This window comes from Acomys minous (genome assembly GCF_964271855.1).
Source record: "Acomys minous genome assembly, chromosome: 10".
Taxonomy (NCBI): domain Eukaryota; kingdom Metazoa; phylum Chordata; class Mammalia; order Rodentia; family Muridae; genus Acomys; species Acomys minous.
In genome coordinates this window covers 61398752-61424859 of record NC_140491.1, presented here as the reverse complement: position 1 = coordinate 61424859, position 26108 = coordinate 61398752, and the positions used below count along the sequence as shown (strand labels likewise).

The 26108-nt window shown below is 52.0% G+C and overlaps 1 protein-coding gene across 2 annotated transcripts in view; it reads right to left on the bottom strand.

Annotated features, from left to right (window-relative positions):
* The window catches only part of VAV2 (vav guanine nucleotide exchange factor 2), a 176701-nt gene that overhangs the window by 50458 nt on the left and 100135 nt on the right, over positions 1–26108 (bottom strand). For both annotated transcript variants that reach the window (XM_084799117.1, XM_084799118.1), the window contains exon 4: positions 12093–12161. In XM_084799117.1, coding sequence (XP_084655243.1) covers positions 12093–12161 — 69 coding nt within the window. The remainder of the gene's footprint in view (positions 1–12092; positions 12162–26108) is intronic.

Here is a 26108-nt window from a genome sequence, read left to right as displayed (position 1 = left end):
TCGTGTAACTAAACTAGACATTTTGCCTTTCCATCATGAGGCAGCCATTGTTAGACCTCCCAGATGGACCACAGCCTGTAAGCCAGGCTACTAAAGCCCTTTTAATACTTATCTTCCTTCTATCAGTTGTGTTGCTTTAGCGAACCCTGACTAATGCAAGTTTTCCTTCTGGCCGCAGTGGCATGGATGTCCCAGGATTTCCTTTCTTCTTATGCAAAAGTCTCATCTCCAAATATAAGTATTCCAGACAGGGACCTACCACCTACAGGCCTTTGCACCTCAGCATCTGCAGAGGTCCCATGCATGAGGACCATACCAATGAAATGAATAGGAAAGGGGCACTGGGCTGGGAGGGGGAGAGAGCTGAAGTGCAGGATTGGGGGGCAGGTTGTATGAGGCCCTTGACCCCTGTTTTCTCATGAGCTCAATGAAAACCCACCTAAGGCTCCACAGCCTGCCCCGGTCCTGTCAGGAGGCTCCCGGAACACAGAAGGATGGATTTAGAGCCCATTTCACCTAGGACCACGCTTCACAGAAAAGCTGGCTCTCCACCACACTGGAGCTGGACCAGCCAACGCTGGTGAGTGCACGTGGTGACTGGGGTGGATTCCTACCTGGAATTTGACTCTTACAGGTAGCGCCTGGTTGGGGAGATAATAAGCTATTTCCTAGCTCAGCTTCTCTAGCACAGGCCTTGCAGTATAGTAAATGTTCAGTGCATGGCAACGTGGTACACCACCAGGCGGGTGGAAGAAAAGTTCAGTCAGCAAATTAAGCGCAGCGCAGGTGCTGCATTCATACCTAAGGACACAGGGGCAGCGAGATGGCTCAGTGTGCTCCTGCCACCAAACCTGATGGCCTGAGTTCATCAGAACCCACACAGTGAAAAGAGAGACTTGATTGTTACACGTTGCCACTGAACTCCATACATGACACAAAATAAATAAAATGTAATTACAATATTTTTTACTAAAGTAAGTCTTAGGTGCTAGAGAGATGGCTCAGTGAATAAGAGCACTTACTGCTTTTGCAGAAGAGCCAAGTTCAGTTCCTACCAACCATACTGGAGAGCTCATAACTACCTGTAACTCCAGCTTCAGGGATTCAACCTCCGGCACCTGCACTTACTTGCACAGTACATCAAATCATCATCATCATCATCATCATCATCATCATCATCATCATCATCATCTCTTCTAAAATGAAATATTTTTAAAAAGAGGTGAAGGAAGGAAAATTAAATCTTTCTTTTAAAAAAGGAAGGGAGGGAGGGAGGAAATGGGGCTGGAAAGATAGCTCACTCCTCCATGGTTAAAAGCTCTTGCTGCTCTCCAGAACACTGGGGTTAAGTTCCCAGCACCCACACTCAGTGGCTTATACCCACCTAGAACCCTAACCAGGGCATCTGGTGCCCCTTCTGGTCTCCTTTGGGCAAAAAAACACATGTGGCAGGCACACACACCCACGTACACTTTAGGAGAGGGAGACAGAGACATATATAATATATAAAAATCATTTTCAAGCCAGGAAGTGGTGGTAAACACCTTTAATCCCAGGACTCTGGAGGCAGAAGCCATCAGATCTTATGAGTTCAAGGCCAGCCTGGTCTACAGAGTGAGTACAGAGATAGCCAGGGCTTTAACAACAACAACAACAACAACAACAACAAAATCTTTTTAAACATGTCTTTTTAATGACAGAGCACCAGCTTTATGGATGGCCGGGTCAGTAAAGTGCTGGACGCTCCAGCACGAGGACCTGAGTTCTATCCCCAGCACCTGCTTTAGAGTGGGTCAGGGCAGGGAGCAGCAGTGACATGTGCTTGTGACCTCAGGTCTGGGGAGGTGTGGAAGGTGGATGTCTGGGACTCGTTGCCCAGCCAACAGGACCTAATGGGAGAACTCAGGGCCACCCAGAGAACCTCTTTCCAAAAAAAAAGAAGATGGTGCCTAAGGAATGGCAGCCAGGGTTGATGCCCTCATGTGCACATTAGGCCTTCACACAGACACACACCAGGGCCTTTCACATGCTAAGTGCCTTATGACACGAGATTAAAGAGCCGAAATGAACACAAAAGCTGGACTCGGAAGCCCAGAACTGCACTGGCCTCCCCAGGGTTGCAGGAATCGCCCTTCTTGGTTGGTCCCGCTGCCATGAGAAAGCGAGAGAACATATGTGTGGGGAGGGACCACCCCACACAGTGGCACAACTATGACAATGAGACACAGCTGGGCCACATGGCGCGAAGGCCCTTTACCTGCCCCAGCCTCCTCCTGTCCCACCCTCTCCCTCCTGCAGTTTCCTGAAGCCAGCTGCACTGACAGATGCTACATCCCAACAATGACTCCTCTGACAATAGCCTGGACTAGCCCAGAAGGGGCCCAAAGTGTCCCCCTCGCACCTCCTGCCTGAGCCCCTTTGGCCCACAGCCTCACTAGCCTGCATGGCATGGCGGCTGATCCTGGTTTTCAACGAGGCAGCTGCTCAGAGGCGCAGATCCCTCTCCCTGTAAAACAAGAGGGAAATGAGCAACTGCCCTCTGCCTCAGGCACTGGGTGTTTACAGGGGACATAAACATCGTGCTGACAGGCTTGGCACACAGTGTGAACTCAGCCCCGGGCGTGAGGTTGGCAGGCAAGCCTGTGACAAGCCACCATGAACTTGTTACTAGGAAACCAAAGGGGATGTTTTGCGACCTCAGCCTACACCAGACTATAGTTCATCTCAGGGCACAGTGGCTACTGTGGCCTGGATGATCTGTGTGGGGACATATGGACAGACAAGGACCCTGGACACCTTTAATCATTATCTGTGGGAAAAGTCACTCTTACTGCAGGTAGGAGCCAGGAGCCATCTGGCCAGACCCACACACGCACGCACGCACGCACGCACGCACGCACGTGTGCATGCATGCACACATATATACAAAAGCTTGTGTGCATACACACAGAAACTGCCTCTTTTCTGGGAATTCCTTCTAAGCAGAAGAGCCTAGAAACACCCATAGACCGACAGACAAGGCAGACTGGGTCACAAGGGCTAGTCTCACAGGGACATCCTAGGCCCCAGGCAGATGGCCCTGTGTTTCAGTTCCTCCTTTGTCACATAGTACATATGTGTGGTCTCCAGCGAGCACTTCCCCAGCTGAGGCTGAAATGGCATGGAAGCCCACAGGAGCAACATGGGGAGCATGTGTGGATACCTCACACAAGGACTGCAATATTCTGAGCATCCGTTACCACCTTGTGTCCTGCCCACCCCGTCTCTGGGTGGAGATGAGTGTCAGGTACAGGTGTGGAGACCAAAGGACAACTTGAAAAACTTGGCTTTCCCCATCTTCTTTGTAGGGCCCGGGAACCGAACTCAGGCTGTCAGTCTTGGGAGCGAGCCTCTTCCTTCTATCACTGTGTTGAACTCTGGTCAAATAACCTGTCTGTTCTGCTCCTTACAAACGACCGGTAGGGAGCACTCTCTATCAGGCAAGTCGCCCAGTGCTCTGGGCAAACATCTGGAGAAGGCATCCTTTTAGCATGGCAGAGCTGTGGATGCCTTCTCGGAGGTGAGCGAGCTCTGGGCTAGGTTGTGTAGAAACGAGTAGGAGTTTGGCAGTTGATGCAAAAGATGCCCCACGTATGATGGAACTTCTACAGTGGACCGCAGCATGTCCCGCTGACTCGTGTTACAGTGTTCTCTCACATGCTGCTGTGTGTCAAATATAAGAGACATGACATCAGCAAGGCCAAACTTTTTTTTTCCTCTGGGTTTCTAGAAACCATCGTTGATTTGGAAGGCCCCATAGACTGTGCAAAGCTCTCTGTTTCCGGCTTTAAAAAAAAAATGACAGAATATCCACGCATTACACATTGGCTGCCTCTGATGGGAAAGAAAGGCTGTGGTTGGCTTGGTCTGTGAGATCCTGTGTTTTGTCTGCTATTGCATCCATCTGAATAGTTGCTCAGAGCAGGAGGAGTAAGGGGGGCCCGCCCCAGGGTCCCAGGAAGGGATCCTGCATTCCCACTGTACTGAGACTCACACTGGGGGAGGGGACCAGCTCAATCAGGCCAAAATGAGATAGGAATATGTTAGTAAGACCCCCAACCTAAGCCGGGCGTGGTGGCGCACGCCTTTAATCCCAGCACTCGGGAGGCAGAGGCAGGCGGATCACTGTGAGTTCAAGGCCAGCCTGGTCTACAAAGCAAGTCTAGGACAGCCAAGGCTACACAGAGGAACCTTGTCTCAAGAAAAAAAAAAAAAAAAAAAAAGACCCTCAACCTAACCTGCAGCCCTCTTCACAGGTGTGGAAACTGGGCACAGTTGGCCAGACCACCAAACAGGAGAGCTAGGCTAAACTCACAGGCTGCCATGAGTCAGAAGAGCTGGCCCTAAGTTCCCAAGTAAAATATAAATGAGGCCCAGAGTCTCCCCAGACCCAGCATGCAATTCAACGGATCCCACACAGTCCTCGGAAGACATCCCAATACACGGCTGTAATCAGCGGTACATTTTCTTTGGTTTGTGTAGCCACTGGTAAGGCGACCATGTTACTACTGCAAGCAACAACTCTAATGAAACTCACTGGGTCACCAACAAAGAGGGACAGGAAGAGAGGCTGGGTGAAATCATTTGCTGCACACGTGTGAGGATCTGAGCCCAGATCTCCAGAGCGCATGTAAAGGCTAGACACGGCAGCAAGCACATCTGTAATCCCAGTGCAGACAGGAGAACCCAGGGAAGCTCACGGGCCAGTTTCCCCAGTGTAAGCAGAAGAAAAGAATAAAGCCCCGCTGACGCAGAAGGTAAAGACTAGCACCTAAGATTCTCCTCTGGGGCTGGAGAGACGGCTCCCAGATTAGGAGCACTGACTGCTCTTCCATAGGTCCTGAGTTCAATCCCCAGCAACCACATGGCAGCTCACAACCATCCATAATGAGATCTGGGGCCCTCTTCTGTTGTGCAGGTGTACATGCAGGCAGAGTACTGTATACATAATAAATAAATCTTAAAAAAAAAAAAAGATTGTCCTTTGACCTCCACACATGCACTGTAGTACAGGAGCTGAATGCACACCATACACATATGTTCACAGACAGACAGACAGACATAAAAGTAGAAGTGGATGGAGTAGGTGTGAAGAGGAGAGAGATCAGCATGGGGAGGGGCAAATATGATCAAAATCTATCGTGTTCATGTGTGAAAACATCACAGTGAAACCCATTATTATACATAATTAATATATGCTAATGAAACACATTTAAAAAGAAAGAAAGAAAAAACCAATCCAGGCACAGTGACACACACCCACTGCAATTCAAGCCCATGGGAGACTGGGGTAGGAAGATTGCAGCAGTTCCAGGGCAGCCTTGGCTACATACTGAGTACAAGATGTGACTCCATTAAAAAAAAAAAAAAAAAAAGAACAAATGAAAAATCCTAGACACACCAAGCAATACCTTTCCCCTTTATCCTCCAAGCCTAGATGAGTGTGTTTAGAGCGGATGCCACGTAGACAGCAAGAAGTAGTTCAGGTGCAGGGTGCAGGCGCCAAACCTGCACCAGCACCAAGGCAGACTCAGCTAGGCAGCACTTGGGGGACCTTGGGCAGGTGCCTTCAACCTCTCAGAGCCCCGTCTCCTTCCAGGGCCAAGCTCTAATGTCCTCCCCGGGCTAGCCCTGACACAGCCAGACATCGTCTACAGAGGTGCAGTATAGAACACTGGTTTCATGGCTGCATTCAGCCAGTCCCCGTGGCCAGACAGAACCACACACTGGAACCAAGAAGCCCAAGACAGGATGTAGGTGAACCCCCGCACAAAGAGGACCCATCTTGCACAAGTGAGACACCAAGGGACACTTGGGAGGCAGCTGCACCCACAGGCTGTGCTGGAAATCCAGCCAAGGGAAAAGGCCTTTTGATCCCTGACTGTCATCCGCGTCTCAACCCAGTGTCTCAAGGCCTTAGGCAACAAGACCATAGGACAAGACTGCAGTTTTACAACGTGGGCCCCTGCCTATCAGAGCCTCCTACACTGTCCTCAAGCCCACAGCCTGCTCTCCACCCTTCACCTCAGCCAGCAGCCTAAAGAACTTGATCTGAGGCAGGAGAATGCCATCCTGGCCTTTACTCTGGAAAGCTTTATTTTCAGTCTTTCTCAGACTATAGTAGGTTCATCTGCAGTCTTCCTAAGGGTGTGTGAATAGGGGTGCTTTCTTTTTTCTTTTTTTTTTTAAGATTGATTTATATTTATTTATTTTGTATACCGCACTCTGCTTGCATGTACACCTGCCCACCAGAAGAGGGCATCAGATCTCATTGTAGATGGCTATGAGCTACCATGTGGTTGCTGGGGATTGAACTCAGGACCTCTGGAAGAGCAGACAGTGTCGTTAACCTCTGAGCCATCTCTCCAACTCCCCCAGCTGTGCTTTCTAAAGGGGCCAGGGGACATTTTGTTGCTGTTGTTTGATAAAGTCTCACGTGGCCCAGGCTAGCCTTGAACTCCTGATTCTCCCATCTCATCTTCCGAAGTGACAGCATTACAGATGTACCCCATAATGACTGGCTTTCTGTCCTTCCCTCTCAATGGGCCTTTCTGTGAAGTCTGCTTTAAAGCTCATCCTCTGGGAAAGAAGCTACTTGGGGTGAACATAAAATGCCCCAAAGATACCTCCCTGAAGTCACCCCAGTCTCCTAGTACAGCATCCTGCACACATGGGCCTTGATGAACAGCACCAAACTTGAAAGCTCTAAAGAACAGAGGACGAGCAAGAGGGATGACAACTGACTGGGACAGAGATGGGCTTCCACTTGAATCAGGGTCCCTCGTAGGGACAAAGCCCGTGCTCTCTCCTGTTAAAGAGCACTGCACAGAATGGACAAGGCCCAGAGCATTCTGGGAGAAACATGGTCATCCTCCCAGGTCATGGCCAACCCTGCTGCCCCCTCTGTACCTCAACTCTCCTCAGGGTACAGAAGGGCTCCAAGCCTCCTTCATTTATATACCTTAAGAATTACCCATCAAGCCAGGAGCAGTGGAGGGAGGTGGGCAGACCTCTGTGAGTTTGAGGCCAGCCTGGTCTACAAAGTCCAGGACAGCCAAGGCTACACAGAGAAACCCTGTCACGAAAGAAACCAAAAAATGCATTAATGCTGACATGAAGCGCTGAAAGCTGCAAAGTTGTTTTATGATGCAATAAAACACGCTGCTATACACTTACAGATAAATTACAGTGCCTGGCTTGGCACGAGCCCATCTGTTTAAGGCTGAAAACTATTCACCTCAGAGGACAATGATGTCAGAGCCAGCACAAAGCAGGCTCTGCCATGACAGACTGTAGAGTCTGTGACCTCAAAGGGACATCTGTGCATGTTCAGGATAGAGATGGAGAAACTGAGGCCCTCGGAGGGACTAAGCAACCCCAGGCAGTAACACAGAGTACTGCTGGAAGAGCTACACAGCCTAAGACAGGATGCACACCCTTGCTTTCCGGGCCCCTGGGAATGTTCCAGCCATGTCACCTGGGCACAGGGGACCCTGAAAGGCAAAGAGAAAGACAAAGCCAGACCTTTGCGACCCCAGGACCCCAGCTGCTGCACCCCACAGGTATACGTTGCTCCTGTACCATCAGCCCTCCTGTACAAAGCAGCTACCAGCCCTGCAGATATGGGGGTGGGGGCCGGGGATGGGGGGGAGGGTACTGCAGGGCTGAGATGAGGGATCAGACACTTCCAGAGGCAAGCCATTGTGCAAAGCTGGGTGCCAATTTTTAGAGCAATTGAAAAGCAGGCCTCTCCTTTTGGGCTTATTTTGCTTAATAATGGCATTTTTAAGTGGCAGTGTTTTGTGTTCACTGTCTCAACCAGCTGCTCTGATTGTTTGATCACACATTGCTTGACAATCTGAAGAAGGAACTTAGAGCTCGCAGGAAAGAGAGCCTTCTCTAGGGTTCTGCTCAAGTCCCTGGAAGGACGTTTGAGAGCAAGACCCCCCACTACCCAGCTCGGTGGCCCAGGGCCATGCATGGCTGTCATGTAGCAAATGGATCTAGACCAATAACACACTATATATGCCCAGCCAGGGGACTGACTGACTGCGACAGAAAACTCAATTACTTATTGGCAGCTGTTCTGCAGATAACACTGCTCTGGCAGTATTTTGGGTCAATCGGTTCAAATAAAAATACAATCTTCAGATTAACTTCACCTGTTTCTTCTTACGTTTGTGATGTGCTTACTAGAAAACCAGTAGTTGTGTGTGTAATTCATGTTTGATTTCCTCCACATGGCACTGTCACAGCCACTTAGAAGCCAGGGAGGGGGAGAGATGGGGGGCAGGTTGGGGGGAAGAGAGAGACAGAGACAGAGACAGAGACAGAGAGACAAAGACAGAGAGACAGAGACAGACAGACAGACAGACAGACAGACAGACAGACACAGAGAGAGAGGGCGCAAGTGCTGTTCTTGGTCAACAGGCAGATTAGGTAGGAGCCTCCAGGTGCCTGTGAGCACCCTATGGTTCACTTGTTCCTTCCAGCATTGCTGTCCATATTCCCAATAGTCCCTCTGAGCAGGTACTAATGCCATTTTTTGTTTTGTTTTGAGACAGAGTTTCTCTGTGTAGCCTTGGCTGTCCTGGACTGACTTTGTAGACCAGGTTGGCCTCGAACTCATAGAGATCTGCCCGTCTCTGCCTCCTCGAGTGCTGGGATTGCAGGTGTGTGCCACCTCGCCCAGCCTAATGTCATATTTTACAAAGAAAGAAATTGAGGCACATCAAAGCAAGCAACCTGCCAAGTCCATGGGAGCAGGAAATGAGTGCGCTAAGGAACATCCCACTGCTCCAGGAGTGAATGGTCCAAGCAGACAATCAGGAGCACCCTCAGGTGGGAGAGAAGGTGGCTCTTGTCATGGCTAGTCTGTGTGCTGTGGGATTGTAAAAGCTCTAGGCAGCTCTCACAGGAAGGCCTTTCTGAGGTGATTGTGAACAGATACTACATGGAGATCCGGGACCCTTAGCCAGGGACACAGAAGCATCCTGTGCCTGTCCTTTGTGATCCAGACACCCTGTCCCAAAACTGCCTTTGTGCTTCTACCTCCTGTCTGGAGCATAGGTTCTCAGGAGGGGACCCTTAGGACCCCAACTCACTTTCACACTGAAGTCCTGGTCTGGGCTAGACAGACAGACAAGGCTCAGCATCCAGACAGCAACTAAACAAACGCATGGCCGACTCACTGCAATACAATGGTGCCTCAACAGACTATACCCGGAGCTCCAAGAGGAAAGGCACTGTCAGGGAGACAGTGCTTAACCCCACCCCACCCCCACCCCCACCCCAAGCTGCAGGGCCTGGGTCAGGGTGGCTGCAAGGATCCTGTAGACATGCAACCTGATCACAATTGTGCATCGGGTCCCCCAACACACAGCTGCTACCACCATGAGATGACACTATCTCCAGCTGCTGCCTCACGCCCCGCTCCCCCAGGCAGGCTGTTTGTGTTATGGGCAAACATCGCTACCAGGTCCACGGAGACAAGAACCAGAAGATCTGCCTTCCACGAAAAGGAGAAGGACAGAGGAAAAGCATAGAGGATTTATTAAACTCGAGCCACTGGGACCAAACTGCAAGTTAAAGGCTCAGACTGGCCCTCCTTCCCTGTAATTTCCGGTTCAGGTTTGCAGTAACTAAAGGGTTAAGGATTAAGGGGCTGAGCGCAGAGGAGCAGCTTTTGTCTAGGCAAAGCTATACACTCTCCGACTTGCATTCCTAAGGGAGCAGTTCCAGCTTGGGCAGAAAAAGAGGGAGGCGGGTACCCAGGTTCCAGGCAGACCTTGCCATAGTTGGGTCCTTGAAATTAAAATGCATCTCACGAACCATGGCACCCAGGCCGCCTCCAGGACAGCAGTCTGTGAAAACATCGCAAAGTAGCAAAATACTTCATACCTGGCTCTAGATACGCGAGAGCTACAGGGTTCTTGTCTTCCAAATCCTACTCTGTGCCAACATGAGGGACACTGCCCAGAACAGATGAAGGCTCAGGAGGGGCATCAGGAAAGCTGTTCTCAGCACCAGCCAGCGCTCCCCAGCCTCTAAGGAACTACCCAACTTGGAGCACAGGCTAGGACAGACTTGGAGTCCAAGTCCGATTGCCACTTACTAGCTGAGTGACACGAACTAGGGCCACCCTCCCTCTGGGTTCACTTCCCTATCCGTGAGGCAAGAGAAAAGCATGAGAGGGGAAGGTACCATGTGTGGTCCCAGCAAGAAAAGCTAGAGAGCACTGCAGTTCTTACAGGGCCCCTGATGTCACACCATGGGCATCGGCCACTGCTGAGGACGGAGTCTTCAGACACAGGACCTGTCCTCAGGACCCTTCTAGTCTTCTGGAGACATTTAAGCACCTAATCCCTGGGTCTCTAAGATAGCCAGGAGAGCTGAGGATGCACTGGGTAGGACTCACAAGGCTTCCCAGAGCGAAGGCGCTCAGCACATATCCCAGACTGCAACACCAGGGCAGAGACATCGTGCCCTTGGGGATCTCTCTTGTGCTGTGCCATCAGCCTGGATGCACCTCCCCCGCCCTCAGTGGGGATGCTCTGCCTGCACCCTGAGTGTTCAAGTCCCTCACCAGCCCTGGAGATGGGTTGGAGTCATGGTGGTATCAAGCAGGCAAAGGACTTGAGGCTTTGGATGACCGTCATGGAACCCTTTGCCTTCTTAAGGACTCAGTTAGATGTGTAAAGGGACTCTGGGCTTCTTGCCCATGGGATCACCCCACGCCTCCTGGCAACCCATTTTGGAATTCCCTCTGCCTACAGGTGAGGAATCTCCAGCCTTCACAAAACAGCATGACAAGGCTGCCAGCGTGGAACAGACAAGCTAAGCTGTGGGTGAGTTCCAGGCATGTCCAACCATGTCTGTGGGCTGCATGGGGCTCAGAGCAGTTATGAATGCCGCCCAACACAAGTCATAAGCATGTTTCAGACATTGTAATTGGGAGAGGGGGCCTCTTGAGCATTAACTTTGTAGATGACAGCATTACATCACAATGTAACAAGGTTAGACCTGTCTAATAGTGAGACCTTGCAAACACACTGTGCTCCATGGTGTCTAGAGACACCCCAGATGCGGGACTTTCAACAGCAGGTGCTCAGACCGTGCTAACCCCAGGACATCTGATTCCTTCCTGAGCTTGTGCACTGAGACAGTTGGGGTGGGTGTGAGGGGGGGGGGGAAGGCCAGAGTCACCACAGAAGGAACACATTTATCTCAGAACAAGGTAATGCATGTGGTAAGATGAAGACAGCAGTTTATCAAAAGGCCCAAAGGAGGCCCCCAAGCTTGGGAGAAAAGCAGACACACAGGTTAGGAGCTGCCAATAACAAACTAGGTCCTGGGCAGGCCCAGCTCCTCCCAGCCTGGGTCCCTCCCTGTCAGAATGGGGTGTTTGGCCCCCTCTTCACCCCACTGTTAGGCTCAGGCTGGGCCACCTCCTTTCCCTGGTAGTATGGGATGGAAATCCCACACCAGCCACATGATCCCTCTCATCTGACCACAGTAGGCTGCAGAGCTAGGCCAAAGGCTCCGTCATCCCTGTGGAGAAATGACCCAGCTTGGCCTGTATGTGGTAGAGGGAAAAAAAAATCCTCAGAGGAATAACACTGCAGGGGACCATTACGAGACAGGGAACCAGCTCTCTCCTGAGAGCCATAGCCTAAGCAGGAAGCTATAAGACCATCTGAGCCACAAGCCCCACTGCTTAGGGCCTACCCAGTATGGCACCCAAAGGCCAGGAAAGAGGAACCCCTGGGCTGCCTGCCCAGTGCCCCTCCCAGCAGCTCCACAGAAGGAAACATTCCAAGAGAAAGGCCACCAACCCTGACCAACAGACACCAAGGCAATCACCAGGTGGACGGGCAACCTTCTAGACAGCAGGGGGTGCACAGCAGGCAGGACATGCAGAAACCCCAGCTTCTGCCAGGGACATCACAGAAGGGACAGTCAAGGCTGGCTCCGCCTCCAGAGCAGCTTTGCCACCTGCTGAGCTTGAGGCCCCTTCTTCCTCATGGCCTCCCCAGCACCCTCTCTCTACTTACTCAGCCAGCTCTTCCAGGCTCCGGTAAACGTCATCGTCATTCTCAGCGGTCTCCTCTGAGGGAAAGGGCCTGCAGAGAAAAGGCAAAAGTGAGGAGAGCAGATCTCTACATCCCTGCCACCATGGGGACCTGACCGCAACCTACCCTAGGCCCACGTGACTGTGCAGAAGCAGTTGGGCCTGTTTGCCCCTTCTACCACTCTATATTACAGACCCAGCCCTCTAGGTTGGTGGGCTCAAAGGCGCAGCCCCAGGCCATGGACGAGTCAGCCCTCACCTAGGTCTCCAAGCCTCAATACCCCATAGGCATATGAAGAACCTGGCCCAAGCACTTTTGTCCTCTGTCACCACACTGCCATCATCAGTCATACTCTGGAGGGTATGTGGGCCTCCCAGGATGTCCTGAGCTACAACACGGGGTAGGTAAGTGGTCCCCTGCTCAATACCTACTGCTCTTCAGAGCCTGTGACAACAGCTGTCATGCATTGGGACCCAGTAAAGACAGGAAACATCCTAAAGAGCTCCACCCCATCGTGGCTGCCCATCCATAAGGGTGTGCTGCCCTGTGCCCTCCTAGGGCAGCACCTGCGGAGCAGGAGCTGTGTGGAGATGTGTCCCTGAAGGGCACCACTGGACAGCTGTGATCCCCAAGGCATGTGCCGTGGCTACCACCGTGTCTTAGTCACCCCACCACAACCTCAGAGAGGCAGCTTCCTTACAGATCAGCCGCCTAAGCTGCCCTTCACCTTGTCAGTGTGTGGCCCCAGCCTCGGCCACAGGGGGAGTCTTCATCTTACAGCCGTCCCCATGACAACAGGATCCATGCAGTCCAGGGCAACCCTCTGATTCCTCCTCTCAGTCTTCTTCCCAGGTAACCAGGGCTTCATGGTCCACTGCCATCAACTCAGCCATCCTAGTGACTCCTTGGTGGCATCCTGCTTCAGCCCCAGCCCCCACAGCTTATATTCCACCAAGCAGCTAGAGCTTGTGGTCAAGACATGGGCTGGCCTCATCTCTTCTGGGCTTCAGCCTCTAATGGCTCCCACCTCCCTGTCCTGACGTAGGCACCAGCACCCGCTCTTCCAGACCAGCACATGCGCAACTAGTGGAGGGGCCTCACCAGAGGGAGCGGTTACTCCACCCTGGAGCACACCCTACTCCAACACCCCTGTCGCCTTCCTCCCAGAAGCCCACCTCAGTCCTCCTCCTGACACAGACCACGTCTGCTTGCTTTTGGGTCCGCAGCCCCTGTGGCTTCAAGCACCAGAAGAACGGTCACCCACCCTGACCCCCCCAAGGCCAAGGGACACTGGCTGTCTAGACATCTTAGCATCCCTTCAGTAAACTACGCAGACCAACACCAGTGAGCCACTGCTGGGGACAGAGCACTGGGGAAACAATTTCACCAGGCCAAAGCTGGGAACTGGGGTGCAGCTCAGAGTGTGAGGTATGGAATTTGAGTAAAGGGAGGCATCTTGTGTCATACCCCGACCCACCCATCCCATTTCGGGCAGTTAGGCTTCTGAAAGCTTTTCACATCTCCATGAGACAGAGCTGGCTGGGAAGCCTTTACTTATCTCAAGTTGAAATGTTTCATTACTTTTTTCCATGAAAAAAATCTCACTAGTCTGTGACTGGGCACAACAGTAATAGGAACAACAATAATAGTAAGTGTTAGGATTCTGCCCCAGTCTGCCTAGCAACCTATGATGTTACTACCTACCTGCTACTGGGCATGCCTCTGCCCAGGAGTATATAAAGGGTCAAACCCTCCGTGTGTGTGTGTGTGTGTGTGTGTGTGTGTGTCTGTGTGTCTGTGTGCGCATGTGTGTGTGTCTGTGTGTGCATATGTGTGTGTGTGTGTCTGTGCATGTGTGTCTGTGTGTGTGTGTGTGTGTGTGTGTGTGTGTGTGTGTGCGTGTGTCTGTGTATATATTGTTTCTCTTTCTCTCTCTCTGTCCCCCTGGGATGCACCCCTCCTCCTCTCCCCATGCTCATACAATAAACCTCTCCATATCATATCTGCTGTGTGGTGCATATTTTACATTATATCACATATCTCATATTTCATCGGTATTTAAAAATAATAACAATAAGCAATTTTAATAAGAAAGTAGTAACAATTGCTGGGGAAAGGCTGCTCTCAGCCTGGCTGGGCCATATGCAAATTGGACAAGAAGCTCTCCAGGATGCAGCTTTTATGAAAGAGCCCCACTCAATGGTACACTGCCCTGGATCGCCCATATTCTTGTAAGGAACCCCAGAGATCTCTGGGTAGAACAGCTTCTTTCACCTCTCCCAGCACCTGTCTGGGTAAGCAGGCATCTGTCTACATTTCCCCAACCTTCATTCTGCAAAAGAACTCACGTTTGGAAAGAATGTGGATGAAGGAGAAAGAGGCTGGTTTGAGGGGCGCGCCACTCTGAGGAGCTCTAGCCACCCGAGGACTACTCCATCAGGGTCGCAGTAGTGGCTGTGGTCTCTAGACTCCCTCCCCTCCCCTACCTAGAGCCACCCATTCTGTTTACTTCTTAAAGCTCAGGGGGATTCTGCAAGCTTTGACCACAGGCCCGTTACTGAGATGCCTGTGCATGTAACCAAAGCTAAAAGGGGGGAAAAAAGATAAAACTGTTTCTCTCATTAATCCACTTCACATCAATTTAACACCAGGCCAGCCCAAGTGTTTTTTTTTGTTTTTGTTTTTTTTCCCCTTTCTGCTAGAAGTAGCAAAAGCAAAGATGCCACTCTCCACCAGCTGCCCTGTCCCAGCAAGGGGAGACCCTGGGAGGAGGGCCCAGACTGCCCTGCAGGAGTCAAGTGTAGGCCACTCCCCTGGAGAATCCAAAAGGTCATGGGGGGGGGGGGCAGGAAGCCAAGCTGGAGGCAGATCAAAGCAATAGCAGGCAGCCAGTGCCTGCAAAAGCCATAGGCCAAATCCACTCTTCTCCAGAGAAGACAAAGATGCCCCTTAATTAAGTCAAGTGTCCCCCTGCAGCCCCAGGTGCACACTACAGCAGGAATCAGCTACAAACAGGAGGCCCAGCTGGGGCCTGGCCTTGGCTATCCACACTGGCTGGGATCCTCTCCTTGCCTGGGGGACAGTTGACATTTTCACTGTTTGATGATTCAGCAGTGATGGGAGCCACCAGCAGCTCCCCCCACTCCTACCCCCACCCCATCTTTACTCAGCCAAGCTGCTCATTCTACGACACCCCCCCCCAGACAGGGTCTCTCTGTGTAGCCTTGGCTGCCTTGACTCGCTTTGTAGACCAGGCTGGCCTCAAACTCACAGCGATCCATCTGCCTCTGCCTCCCCAAGCACTGAGATTAAAGGTGTAAAATGTTTATTTTTAACTGGTACAGAATACATTGTTAAGAGTCCATGCTTGTAGAATAGAATATAACGTATCGGGTTACTTTTTCCAAGAAAATATCGCCATGGTTAATTCTGGGTGTTAACTTGAGGGACTTATTAAAGCCACCTCAGAGAAAGGGAAGCAGGCAGGGGGTGTGTCTGAATGAGGGTGGCTCTGTCAAACAGTCTGGGGGACAGATGGAGTAATAGTGGGAGAAAGGGAAGAGAGCCTGCAGCACAGGCGTGGTCTCTCTGGGTCCCTCTCCCTCTGTCTCTGTCTCTCCTCTGCTCCACCATGCCCTCTTCACCACGAGGGCCTGATACTTGCAAAACCACCACCGAAAGCAGACCCTCCCTCCCCACAGCTGTTTCTCTTAGGGAGCTGGTCATAGTGACCAAAGTCAGACAAGCACTTCAAACTCTTATTCATGATAAAATAAAAGTTCCCCTAATATGTAATATAAATGAAAAAATTGAGCCCCTTTAAGTCCTTAAAAACAAAAACAAAAACAAAAAAACAACTATGATCTGCATAAAATGACATGGTGGGAAAGTGCTGGGATGCAGCTCCAGGTGCTGAGCTCAGAGCAGCTGTGGAAAGCACTACAGCCCTCGACCCTGTGGACACTCTTAACCCAGGGCGTATGTGGGTAAAGGTTTGGCTAACCCTGGGGAGTGGTCAGGGGTCCAGCACAACCACTCCTGTCCCTGAGCTCAACACTCCTGAGTGGGCAGGCAAATAACTGGTTTCCACTTGTGTGTGTTTCAAATGTGTGCACAGGTGTTGAGGGTGGGGGATGCACATCTGTAATAGTCCTGGGATTATAGAACTATTATAGGGGCGTAAGACTTCCTGGAAGCTTGTGCCTGACTAGCCATGTTGTATGTACTCAGTGATGAACAGGAGACCCTGCCTCAAACACACGGAAGACAAGGACAGGCCCCCAAGGCGGTCCTCAGGCATCCACACATACAAACTAGGAAGGAGGGGTGGGGGCAAGGAGGGGTGGGAGCAGGAGGGGTGGGGGCGGGGAGGGGTGGGAGCAGGAGAGCTGGTGCTGGGCATCAACCTCATGCTCAATCCTGATCACATATACATTACTGTAGTCTTTTTGGAGTCTCTTTCAGGGTCGGATCCTCCCCTCTTGTCAGCTCCTCCACCTGCCCTACCCAGTCAGTACCAGTGGAGTTAAAACAGGCATGCTAAAGGTGGGCGAATTAAACCGCTGCCCATAAGCCTTTGCTACTTTTATTGGAGCGACACTAGCTGGGGCCACAAAGCCCTGGAGAATAGAGCTACAAATCCAATTAATTTCTGCAACGGGCCAAACAAAGACAGGCGACTTGCCCGGGTGGGACACGCAGGCGAGGCAGCCAATGGGGGCTACATAGGCTCAGAGGCGGCCTGTGTGGGAGGCTGTGTCAGCATCACGCTCTTCTAGTCCCCTTTCCTGCAGTCTCCACGCTGCCTCCAGTTCAGCCTTTGCACAGCTCTCCTCTCTGTCTCAAGTTTGCCCACCCTACTTGCCTCTAAGGCCCAGAATCCCTCGACTCAGTGCACACCCCACCTTGTGTGTGAAGACTTGGCCTGGCACCATAATGGCCCAGATGTATGGATGAAAGACGGGCAGATAGGTGGGTAAACAGATGGGTGGGTATACGGATGATAGAACAGAACGGAATGAAACACAATGGACTATCTGAGTAGACGAGTGGGTAGTGACTAGGGATGGCTAGGCATGTGGGAGAGCGAACGTGTGGACAGATGGGTACACAGTAATCAAAGGTCCTCACGTTGTTCTTTCTCTCTGAAACCACAGCAAACGGCAGCTTTGAGCAAGAATCTGGGCAGGGGGTGTGTGTGTGTGTGTGTGTGTGTGTGTGTGTGTCTGTGTGTGTGCGCGCGCGCGTGTGTGAGAGAGCGCGGGCAGGGTGTGTGTGCGCAAGAGTCTGTCTGTCTCTCTGTCTGTCTGCTCTTGGGAGCAAATGGACCAGCCTGACTGAGCCCACATTTGCTGGGAAAATGGGGAGGGAGAAGGAAGAGGTTTCCCACACTCCAGCTGCATCTTCCCGGGAAAGGTGGAAGGCGATCCTAACTGAGATCACTTTGTACCCCAGCCTCCATCTTCAGGGGCCAACCTCCATCTCGTCCCAGCTTTCCTCAGCCCCGGCTTTCCAAGGCACCTGGCCATCAGCCAGGGCTGTTGATCTGGTCTGTTCCTGCTCGTTAAAAGAGGAAGAGGAGTCCTGCGTGGTGGCTCGGTAGACGAGGTCACTGGCCACCAAGCTTGGGGACCTGAGTTTGATGTCCAGGAGCCCTACGGTAGCAGGAGAGTGTAACTCCTGCAAGTTACCCAACTGTTCTGACTTCTGCGTGAGCTCCCCCCCCCACCCCGTTCTTTCTCCTCCTTCTAAGTATTGTTTAAAAAGAAGGAATGAGAAGTAAAAGAGACCACTCATTAGTCTACACAGAACACACCCTGACCTAGACAGGCAGAGAGAACAAGCCAGATTCTGCTTCCCCCCCCACTCCCCCTCCCCAGCGTGGGTGAGGTCTTCTCTCATATCAGAACATTCCTGAACACTCACTTCCTCCTGCCCACTTCTGGGAAACCAAATTCCCCTGCACCGGCAAGGGGATTCTGCGGATACCCTGACAGGAAGAAAACCACAGCAGGCAAGAAATCCCCCGGCATCTCAAGCTCAAGAGCAGCCCTGATCTCCTGAGCAGCATGGAATTCCAGCCCAGCCTTCCTCAGCACCAGCCCCTCTCCTAGCCCTCCTACCTCAGGAGCTGACCCTGAATCTAAGGATCCAGCTACCGTACCCCAGGGGCAACAGCTGACACCACAAGTGTTTCTGGCCAGAGGATAGAGACTTGGGGGAACAGACAGTTAAGGAGGCACCCAAAGCCCAAACTCAAAATGAAGCTCAATTCTGCTTCCAACAACTCCATCCTCCCTGTTCCTTCCTCGCCTGTTCCTGTTTCCTTCAAGGTTCCTTCCTCCAAGGTTCAAGCTGGCCACTGGCAGCCGGGGCTTAGAGACTTCCACCCTAGGACTTCTGTGCCCATCTCTCAACAGAGATCTCTATGGAGAGCAGATACACAGTCTGAATCTGCAGCTTGGTTGTTACGACACAGTAGGCAGAGAAAGGGCCCCAGAGGCAGCTGCTCTCCTTCCACAGCAGCCTGGGAATACAACTGTGGCTGATTCCACTTGATAGAACCTTCCCTTCCCAAGACTTCCTCCACCCCCGGAATAGGGCAACCTCTGTCACCTCCGCAAGCTAGGCAAGTGTGCGGCTTTCCAAACTGGTGGCTAAACACAACCTTGGCCCAGAGCCAAGCTGCTGCCCTTGACTTCACCACCCAAGTGAGCACTGGGGGGATGCCACCCGCTACCGCCCCTACCTGGTTCATTCCAGGGCACTGAGGGGGATCTAGAGGAAGGCGCCAAGAGGAAGAGGTCTGCGTTTCCTGGCTCTGCCCACCTGAGCCAAGGTAACACAATCGTCACGTTTAATAAATCAGGAAAGGCTCCCATCTAAGCATCACCCTATCTGACCATCCTTCATGTGGTAATATAAGTCACCCCGGTCTTCACGGCTGGCTGTGTAATGGGTGAGAAAGGGTAAGGTTGGGCTTTGAGTCTGCATCCTGCAAATGCCACAGCCAGAGAGCTCAGTTGTACCCCCATGCATCTATTATGAAAGGAAGGGCTTGACCCCATGTTCAGCGTCCTACAAGCCCACTAGTCCCACATGTTGTAGACAACATGATTTGTGGGCCTTGGCCAGGCCTCCACATTGGATCCTGAAACTTCCTCAGACCACAGGGAGAAGGAACTGGCAATACCCACCCTCAGGGTCAGGCTCTGTCCTCCCCAGACATGAGGGCCTGACCTGGGCAAGAACGAGGCCAGCATGGGTGACAAAAGCGTGGAGACCGCACCTGGGGAACATGGCCTGGCACATTCATCAGGGAGAAGGCAGCCAAGCAGAGCTGAAAGGCATACCAAACCCTGAGGGATGACAACTGCTTAATCATTCAAACAGACACCCGGGTAGCCACATCCTAATTGGTGGGAAGGCCTTGAAACACTGGTGTCTTGCTTATTAAAAACAGCTCTCCTGCTAAACAGCACCAACTGTCAAAACAGGCCCACAGACGGGTCATGATCAGCCTCCTCAGCCGACAGCCCGCCCAGTCCAGACAGTGGGGTGAGTGGGGTGCCTTGCTCCATCCACAGCCACGCCTCCAGCTGGTTCTCCTGTGTCAGTGGAGCAGGCCAGCGCCACACCACAGAGGCAACAGAGAGCAGAGAGGATGGCAGCTTTGGCCTGGGAAAGTCTGAGTGGCTGAAGCAGAAGGCAGCGGGAAGCGGGCCTGAAGAATACTCATTTTGAGTTCAGACGTACAGGTAGTAATCAGGAGCTGGGATCCAAGTTCCTAGCCTCAGTGACCTCACCAGGTCAATGGGGGCAAGCCATGCAGCTCCACACAATCAGCAAGGAAGTCAATGGTGAGCTGCTCTATGTAGAATAACCCCAGTGGCAGTCTGGGCAGAGGGAACAAGAGGGCTCTGCCAAGCAGGGATGCAGGAGTTCAGTAACCACAGGGCTGGCCTAGGACCGACCACTCTTCAAATTTAAGAGGGTCTCTGCTACCTTTAATGGGACTTGGGAAGTGGGGACAGCAAGGCAAGGCCACTGTCATAACCCTGCCCATGATCTCTGGCCTCTGCCAAGGCCCAGCAGGGGTGGGGATAAGGGAAGTGGGGTGCAGCTGACTCAGAGCCTCTGGGGCCAGAGCCAACAGGGCAAGACTCCAACTGACCCCAAGTTCCCCTGGGGCCCTGCCTGGTGGCCTGCATCTAGAGCCCCATAGGCAGACGGAGACATGCTGATGTCAGGGGCAGCACAGAAACAGTCAGGGCTCGTCTCCGCCCTGCCCTGTCCGGGGAAGCTTGCAGAGGAGCCTCTGCTGATAACCAAGGAATGCTGCTTCCTAGCACCTAGTCCGCTGAATTCGGAGCCCCTGGCTTTCTAGAAAGGAAGCCTCCAGCAGCGGCAGGGGTTTGGTAGGAATAGGGTTATAGGTGAATACATAGGCCACCCCACTCATCAGGTAGGCCCAGACCCGCAGCCACTCTGCCTTTACATCTGCTCTGGTTTTATTTCTGTTCCTCTGATGAAAACAAAACAAAACAATACCACTGATCAAAGCAACTTAGGAGAGGACAGTGTTGATCAGGCTTACAAATCCATACAATTCCAGATCACAGTCCGGTATTGAGGGGAAGTTGAGGCAGGAATGCAAGCAGCCGGTCACACCACATCCGCAGTCAAGAGCAGAGGGAAAAAAAAAAAAAAAAAACCAACGCATCCATGCTGCTTGCCTGCTGCTAATGCTCAGCTAGCTTTCTTCACTCTTAACTGGTTTAGAGCCTAGGGAGTGGTGCTGCCCACAGTAGGCTAGGACTTCCTCCACTAATTAGCAATCAAGACGACCCCGACAGACATTTCCACAAACCGCTCTGATCTAGATAAGGCCTCAGTAGAGTCTTTCTTTCCAGGTAATCCTAGGCTGTACCGTTTTGCAGATAAAACTAACCAACACAGACCTCCACGCTACAAGGCCTCTTTCAGGGGTCATCTGCCCAACCAGGAAAACCCCAATGGCATCTAGCCTGAATGAACACTTAAATTGACTCCCCTCAGGAGCCAGGCCCTCCTGTACAGGCCTTAGGGAGGCCCCAGAGCTCCACCAACTAGACTTTTCCAGCCTTCAAGGCCCTGCAACCAACTGCCACTGTGGCATGGTCCCTACCCAGGACAAAGCTGGAAGCGTCAAAGTTCTGCTAAGGGACCAGTGGCCTCCCCCGAAGGCCTCCTGGCCCAGGCCTAAATGAGGATTGGGGACGCCTAGGGTCCTTGACCATAGGGCCCAGCCTCTTGGCTTCAGCTAGAGTCCCCAAACCCCAATGGTGCCTCTCACAGCCCCAAACTGCCCCAAGTTCCATGAGAGAGCCCCACAGGTTGGCTCTGAACATGAAACACAAGCAGCTTTTGAAGAACATGTTCCCATCCACCTCTCCACAGACATTACAAGTCCTTCCTCCCGTGACCCTTGGCCCTGTGGGGCCTGTTCCTTCCTCATGCTCAGGCATCTAGAATAACAGCCCAGAATCACATGAGCCAAGACTCAGAGGTGTAGGCACGCCACATGAGTGGAGCAGCTTTGTCTGGCTTGTGTCAGTGCCTGCTAGAAGGAACGAGAATGAATCCACAGGTCTTGAATGAATCCACAGTCCCCACAACAGTCCCTAGAGCTGGCTTCCTTCACAATCGCAGGGAAGCTGACAATATGGACAGGACTCGCTTGGGGAACTGGGGGTGGGGTACTGTTAGAGGTTCCGGTCTACCAAATCCTCATGTGACCCCAGGCAACACCCCTCCCCTTTCTGAGCTGCCAAGGGGAATGGGGTGACACGGCAGCTGGAGGCTCTCCTCCATCCCCCAACATCCTGCCAACTGCTGCTGGGAAATGAAAGGTCAGCCCAGTGGCCTTGGCCTTGGCAGGCTGCCTAGGCCAAGGGACCTTTCCCTTGGGGTTCTGATGTGATCAAGATAAACCAAGGCATACCCCCCACCCCCCGCAGAGCATGGCAGGCATCATTAATCAATCATTCTCTGTCCCTGGCTTTAGTCGAGACGGCTGATGACAACCTAGAAAACGGACTGAGAAGAGCACACAACTCCAGCTGCCCTGGCCAGCTTCCTGAGGGCAGTTCTGCCCAACCATCCATCACTACAGTGACCGGCAGAGGTAGGATGAACACCAGAGACCGGGCAGATAAGTCAGGCCTATAGACACCAGCCTTGGCCAGGCACCAGTGAGATGCAGAAGACAGACAAGACACCTTGTTCAGCAAGGAGGCACCTGTCCAAGCCACAGCTTCTCTGTCAACTACAGTTCAGGGGGACAGCCTACTATGCAGGAGGCTGAGATCACCCCACCCCACTTAAAGATGGTTGCTTAGGCCTCTCCTGGCAGGGGAGAAGTATAATTTCAACCATTTGGCACTCACAAGAGGGAGCCATGGGTGCTGGGGAATGGAAACGGCTCTTTCACGAGGACGGATGGGGCGCCACCCCACTCTCCAGTGAAATAGGCCATGACTTTAGGGCAGCAGAGGACATTCCTCTGTGGCCCTATAGACATGGTCTTCCCTCTTCTGTAGGGCCTTACTCCTTCCTGAGTATGCGTGACTAGCATCCTTGGCCCAGAGCGGCCAGAGGTTGGTGCAAAGTGGTCCCCACCCACAGTAAAGAAACTAGATGGATGGCCTCACCTGGGGCCAGGTGTGACATGCTTTGGTTGACAGAAAATATTCCCTCAAGACTGAGGGCAGGCCTGGCCTGCCAGCCTCTGCTGACGCCATCCTATGTTATCCCTTCTCCTACTGTGAGTCCCGCCTGTCTGCGGCGGCTCCTTAGGTATGGAAGACTGTCTGGGGACATCAACATCAAGGCAAGGACATCCAAGGAAACATGTTCCTATCACCCTTGCTTGTGCCACAGCTCAACCATATTCTCTGTGGCCTTCACTGTACTGAGGCACAGTGACAGTGTCCCGCAGGGACAGCTGTCACCAGCCCTGGTTGCCACAACCACTCCAGGATCCTAAAACCAAAGAGACCAAAGCATGCAGACTTGATGCCCTGAGCCATGGGCTCTTCCTTCCCCTCCGCTCCCTTCTGCCCAATCAGGATCAACCTTCCCCAAATGCTGCTTTTACCATGAGAAACACCACCACCCCCTTCCCTATCAGAACATTCTAGAAGCCCACTGTCCTTCCCTACATGCAGATGCACTGTCAGGGATGCCATGATGAGCAAGATCCTGGCCTACCTGAGAGTTCACAGCAGTGAGACATGTGTGAGTTTGTGCAAAGGATGTACATATGTGTGCTCAGTTCTACCCGGCCCCCACCCCTCTGCTGCCTATAAGACCAAAGCAAAGGCCAGGACAATGCAGGAAAGACCCCAGGAAGAAAAGCAAGTAGGCCAGGCAGACCTGTAGCTCCCACCTGCTGTCTCCCCCTAAGCTGTTGCCCCATGGCTGCTGACTCAACCAGGGGTTCCATGTGACCTGGACCCCAAGCTAGACACACAGCAATCAGAGATGGCTCTTCTGTCTCTGTTCCTGGGAAGGAGGATAGGCATCCTAATCATTTGCAGGAAATCCACTATGCTGCCTCCACAGAGGTCCTGCAAAGCGGAAAGGCTCTCCTTCAACTACACTGGCCACACAGCCCAGCTCAAACCTGACAGCAGGTTCACCGGGGCCAGATGGTCAGGATGCTTGATGTCACCACGTGGGACAAATAAAACCATCTTGCTGGCAAGACGAGCAGCTGAGTGATGAAAACGGCTGTTTCCCATCCGAATCTCTCTCAGATAGTCCAATTACCTGGAATTAGCCAGGCAGAGCCAGCTGGGAAATGGGGTGTCACCCGCTGGACAGACGCCAACAATGAGCTCAGGAGAAACAGCTGGGTTAAAAACTGGGACCACAGCAGCAGGGGGACTCTGAGGTGTCGTAGTGAGACACTGAAGGATGGTGGCCCTACCTGGCTCTGGAAGTTACATACTGCACGGTCCCCAAAGTCCATGCAACCCCTCTGACTGAATGGTCTTACTCCAGGGACATCTGGCAGCTTTTAGATTTTAAAATAGCAGGGCTTGTTTGTTTGTTTTTATTCAAAGGCAGTTACCCTGCTGTTTTGCTTTTGCTTTTAAATCGAAGGTCCATCGGCCTGGCAAGAACTCGTATCTTCTGATCCTTCTCTTCCCACTGTGTGCAGACTAGCCAATTGCATCAGCTTGTGAGGTCAAGCACTCTCCAATGGGATAAGACATAGTCACAACCTATGCCGGGGATGAAGGAGCCCTGTTGGCCTCAGCGTGTTGCTAGCCCGGTTTGTATTCTGGCAAACCCCCTTTGAAAAAAGAATTTCCTTGCTAAGATACTTGCCTTTCGTCTGTGTTCCTTTGTGTGACACTGCTGTGACTCATTTTTGTTTCAAACAAGATGATTCAAAAGTCCCAAAACGAGGTCAAGGCACTGCCCTCAGCACCTGGGGACATACTTCCTCGTCATCTGAGGTGGCCAGTGAAGAAGCGGATGGACCCTGATGGGTGACCCTCCAGCCACTGGAGGCATAAAGGTAGCCTTGTTGGGGCAGGAAAGGGAGGAACATCAGCAAGAGGCCAGCTGCCATCCACAGGGCCTCTTACGTATGGACTTTTTGAGGGTACTGGCTCTCTCTGTGGGAACCACATCTCAGAGGCCCTAAAAGGTATCAGGAGTGCCCACCGGAACCCCAAAAAGATGAAAGATCTGCTCTCCTAAAGCAGCCAGTGACTCACCAGGCATTCATTTCCAGTCCAAATGCTCTGTTGTTCTTAGATTTAGATTCGGGTGTGTCTGCCTGATATGCTGAGAATCTGCTTCATATTGAAGAACTACTGTTACAGCCCCTAGGCCCAGGAACATTCTGTTTCTCCCACCCAAACCACAGCCTGACCCCAGCCATGACCTCTGCCTGGCCTACCCAGCAGACAGTGCCAGTGACGGCAGCCCTGTTCTAAAAAGTGGGAAGCAGAAACAGCCAAGAGGCCTATCCAATGACATGGTCTGCTTGGGTGGGAGCTGTGAGAAGGAAGAAGCAGGCTGGAGGGAGAGCTCGGCAGTGAAGAGTACCTGTTGCTCCTGCGAAGGACCTGGGTTCAGTTCCCAGCACCGGCACTGGGTGGTTCACCACCACTTGTACCTCCAGGTCCACGAGATGTGACACCCTCTTCTGGCTTCCATGGGCACTGCACACATACAGTGCACATACAGCAGACACTCACGCAGAAGAACAAATACAAGTATGTTGGGTTTTATGTTTTTAAGAGTGGGGAGCCAGGGAGCTAGAGAGAATGGCTCAGCAGTTAAAAAGCATGTGCTATGCTTGAAGAAAACCCCAGGTTGGGCTCCCAGCACCCACATGGAAGTTCACAATCACTCGTAACTCCTCCACAGACACACACATGGCACATACACATACTATACATACCCGTGGTAAAACAACCATACCATACACATAAGCTTAAAAAAAAAAGAAAAAAGAAAAAGAAAAGATTGGGGACTCTGACCTTTCCCCCACTTGAGGAATCTGAAAGTAGGCTCCAAAGGCCACACTTCTTTAGAACACAGAACAGGCCAGGGGTGACAAGGGACTGGGGATGCCTGCTTCCTAGACATGTGATGCCTTCTGGGAAATTAAAAATATTTTGCAACTCTCACAAGGTACAAGTCAATAGTTGCACAATGTTGTGAATGAAGTAACTGCTACCAAACTGCACTTTATTTTTTTTTTCTTTTTTCTTTTTTGGTTTTTTGAGACAGGTTTTCACTGTGTAGACCAGGCTGGACTCAATTTGTAGACCAGGCTGGCTTCAAACTCACAGCGATCCTCCTGCCTCTGCCTCCTGAGTGCTGGGATTAAAGGTGTGCAGCACCACACCTGGCTCCAAAGTGCACTTTAAAATGATCCAGGTGAGATAGCACATGCCTGTAATCCAAAGTCATCTTCAACTATATAGTGAATTC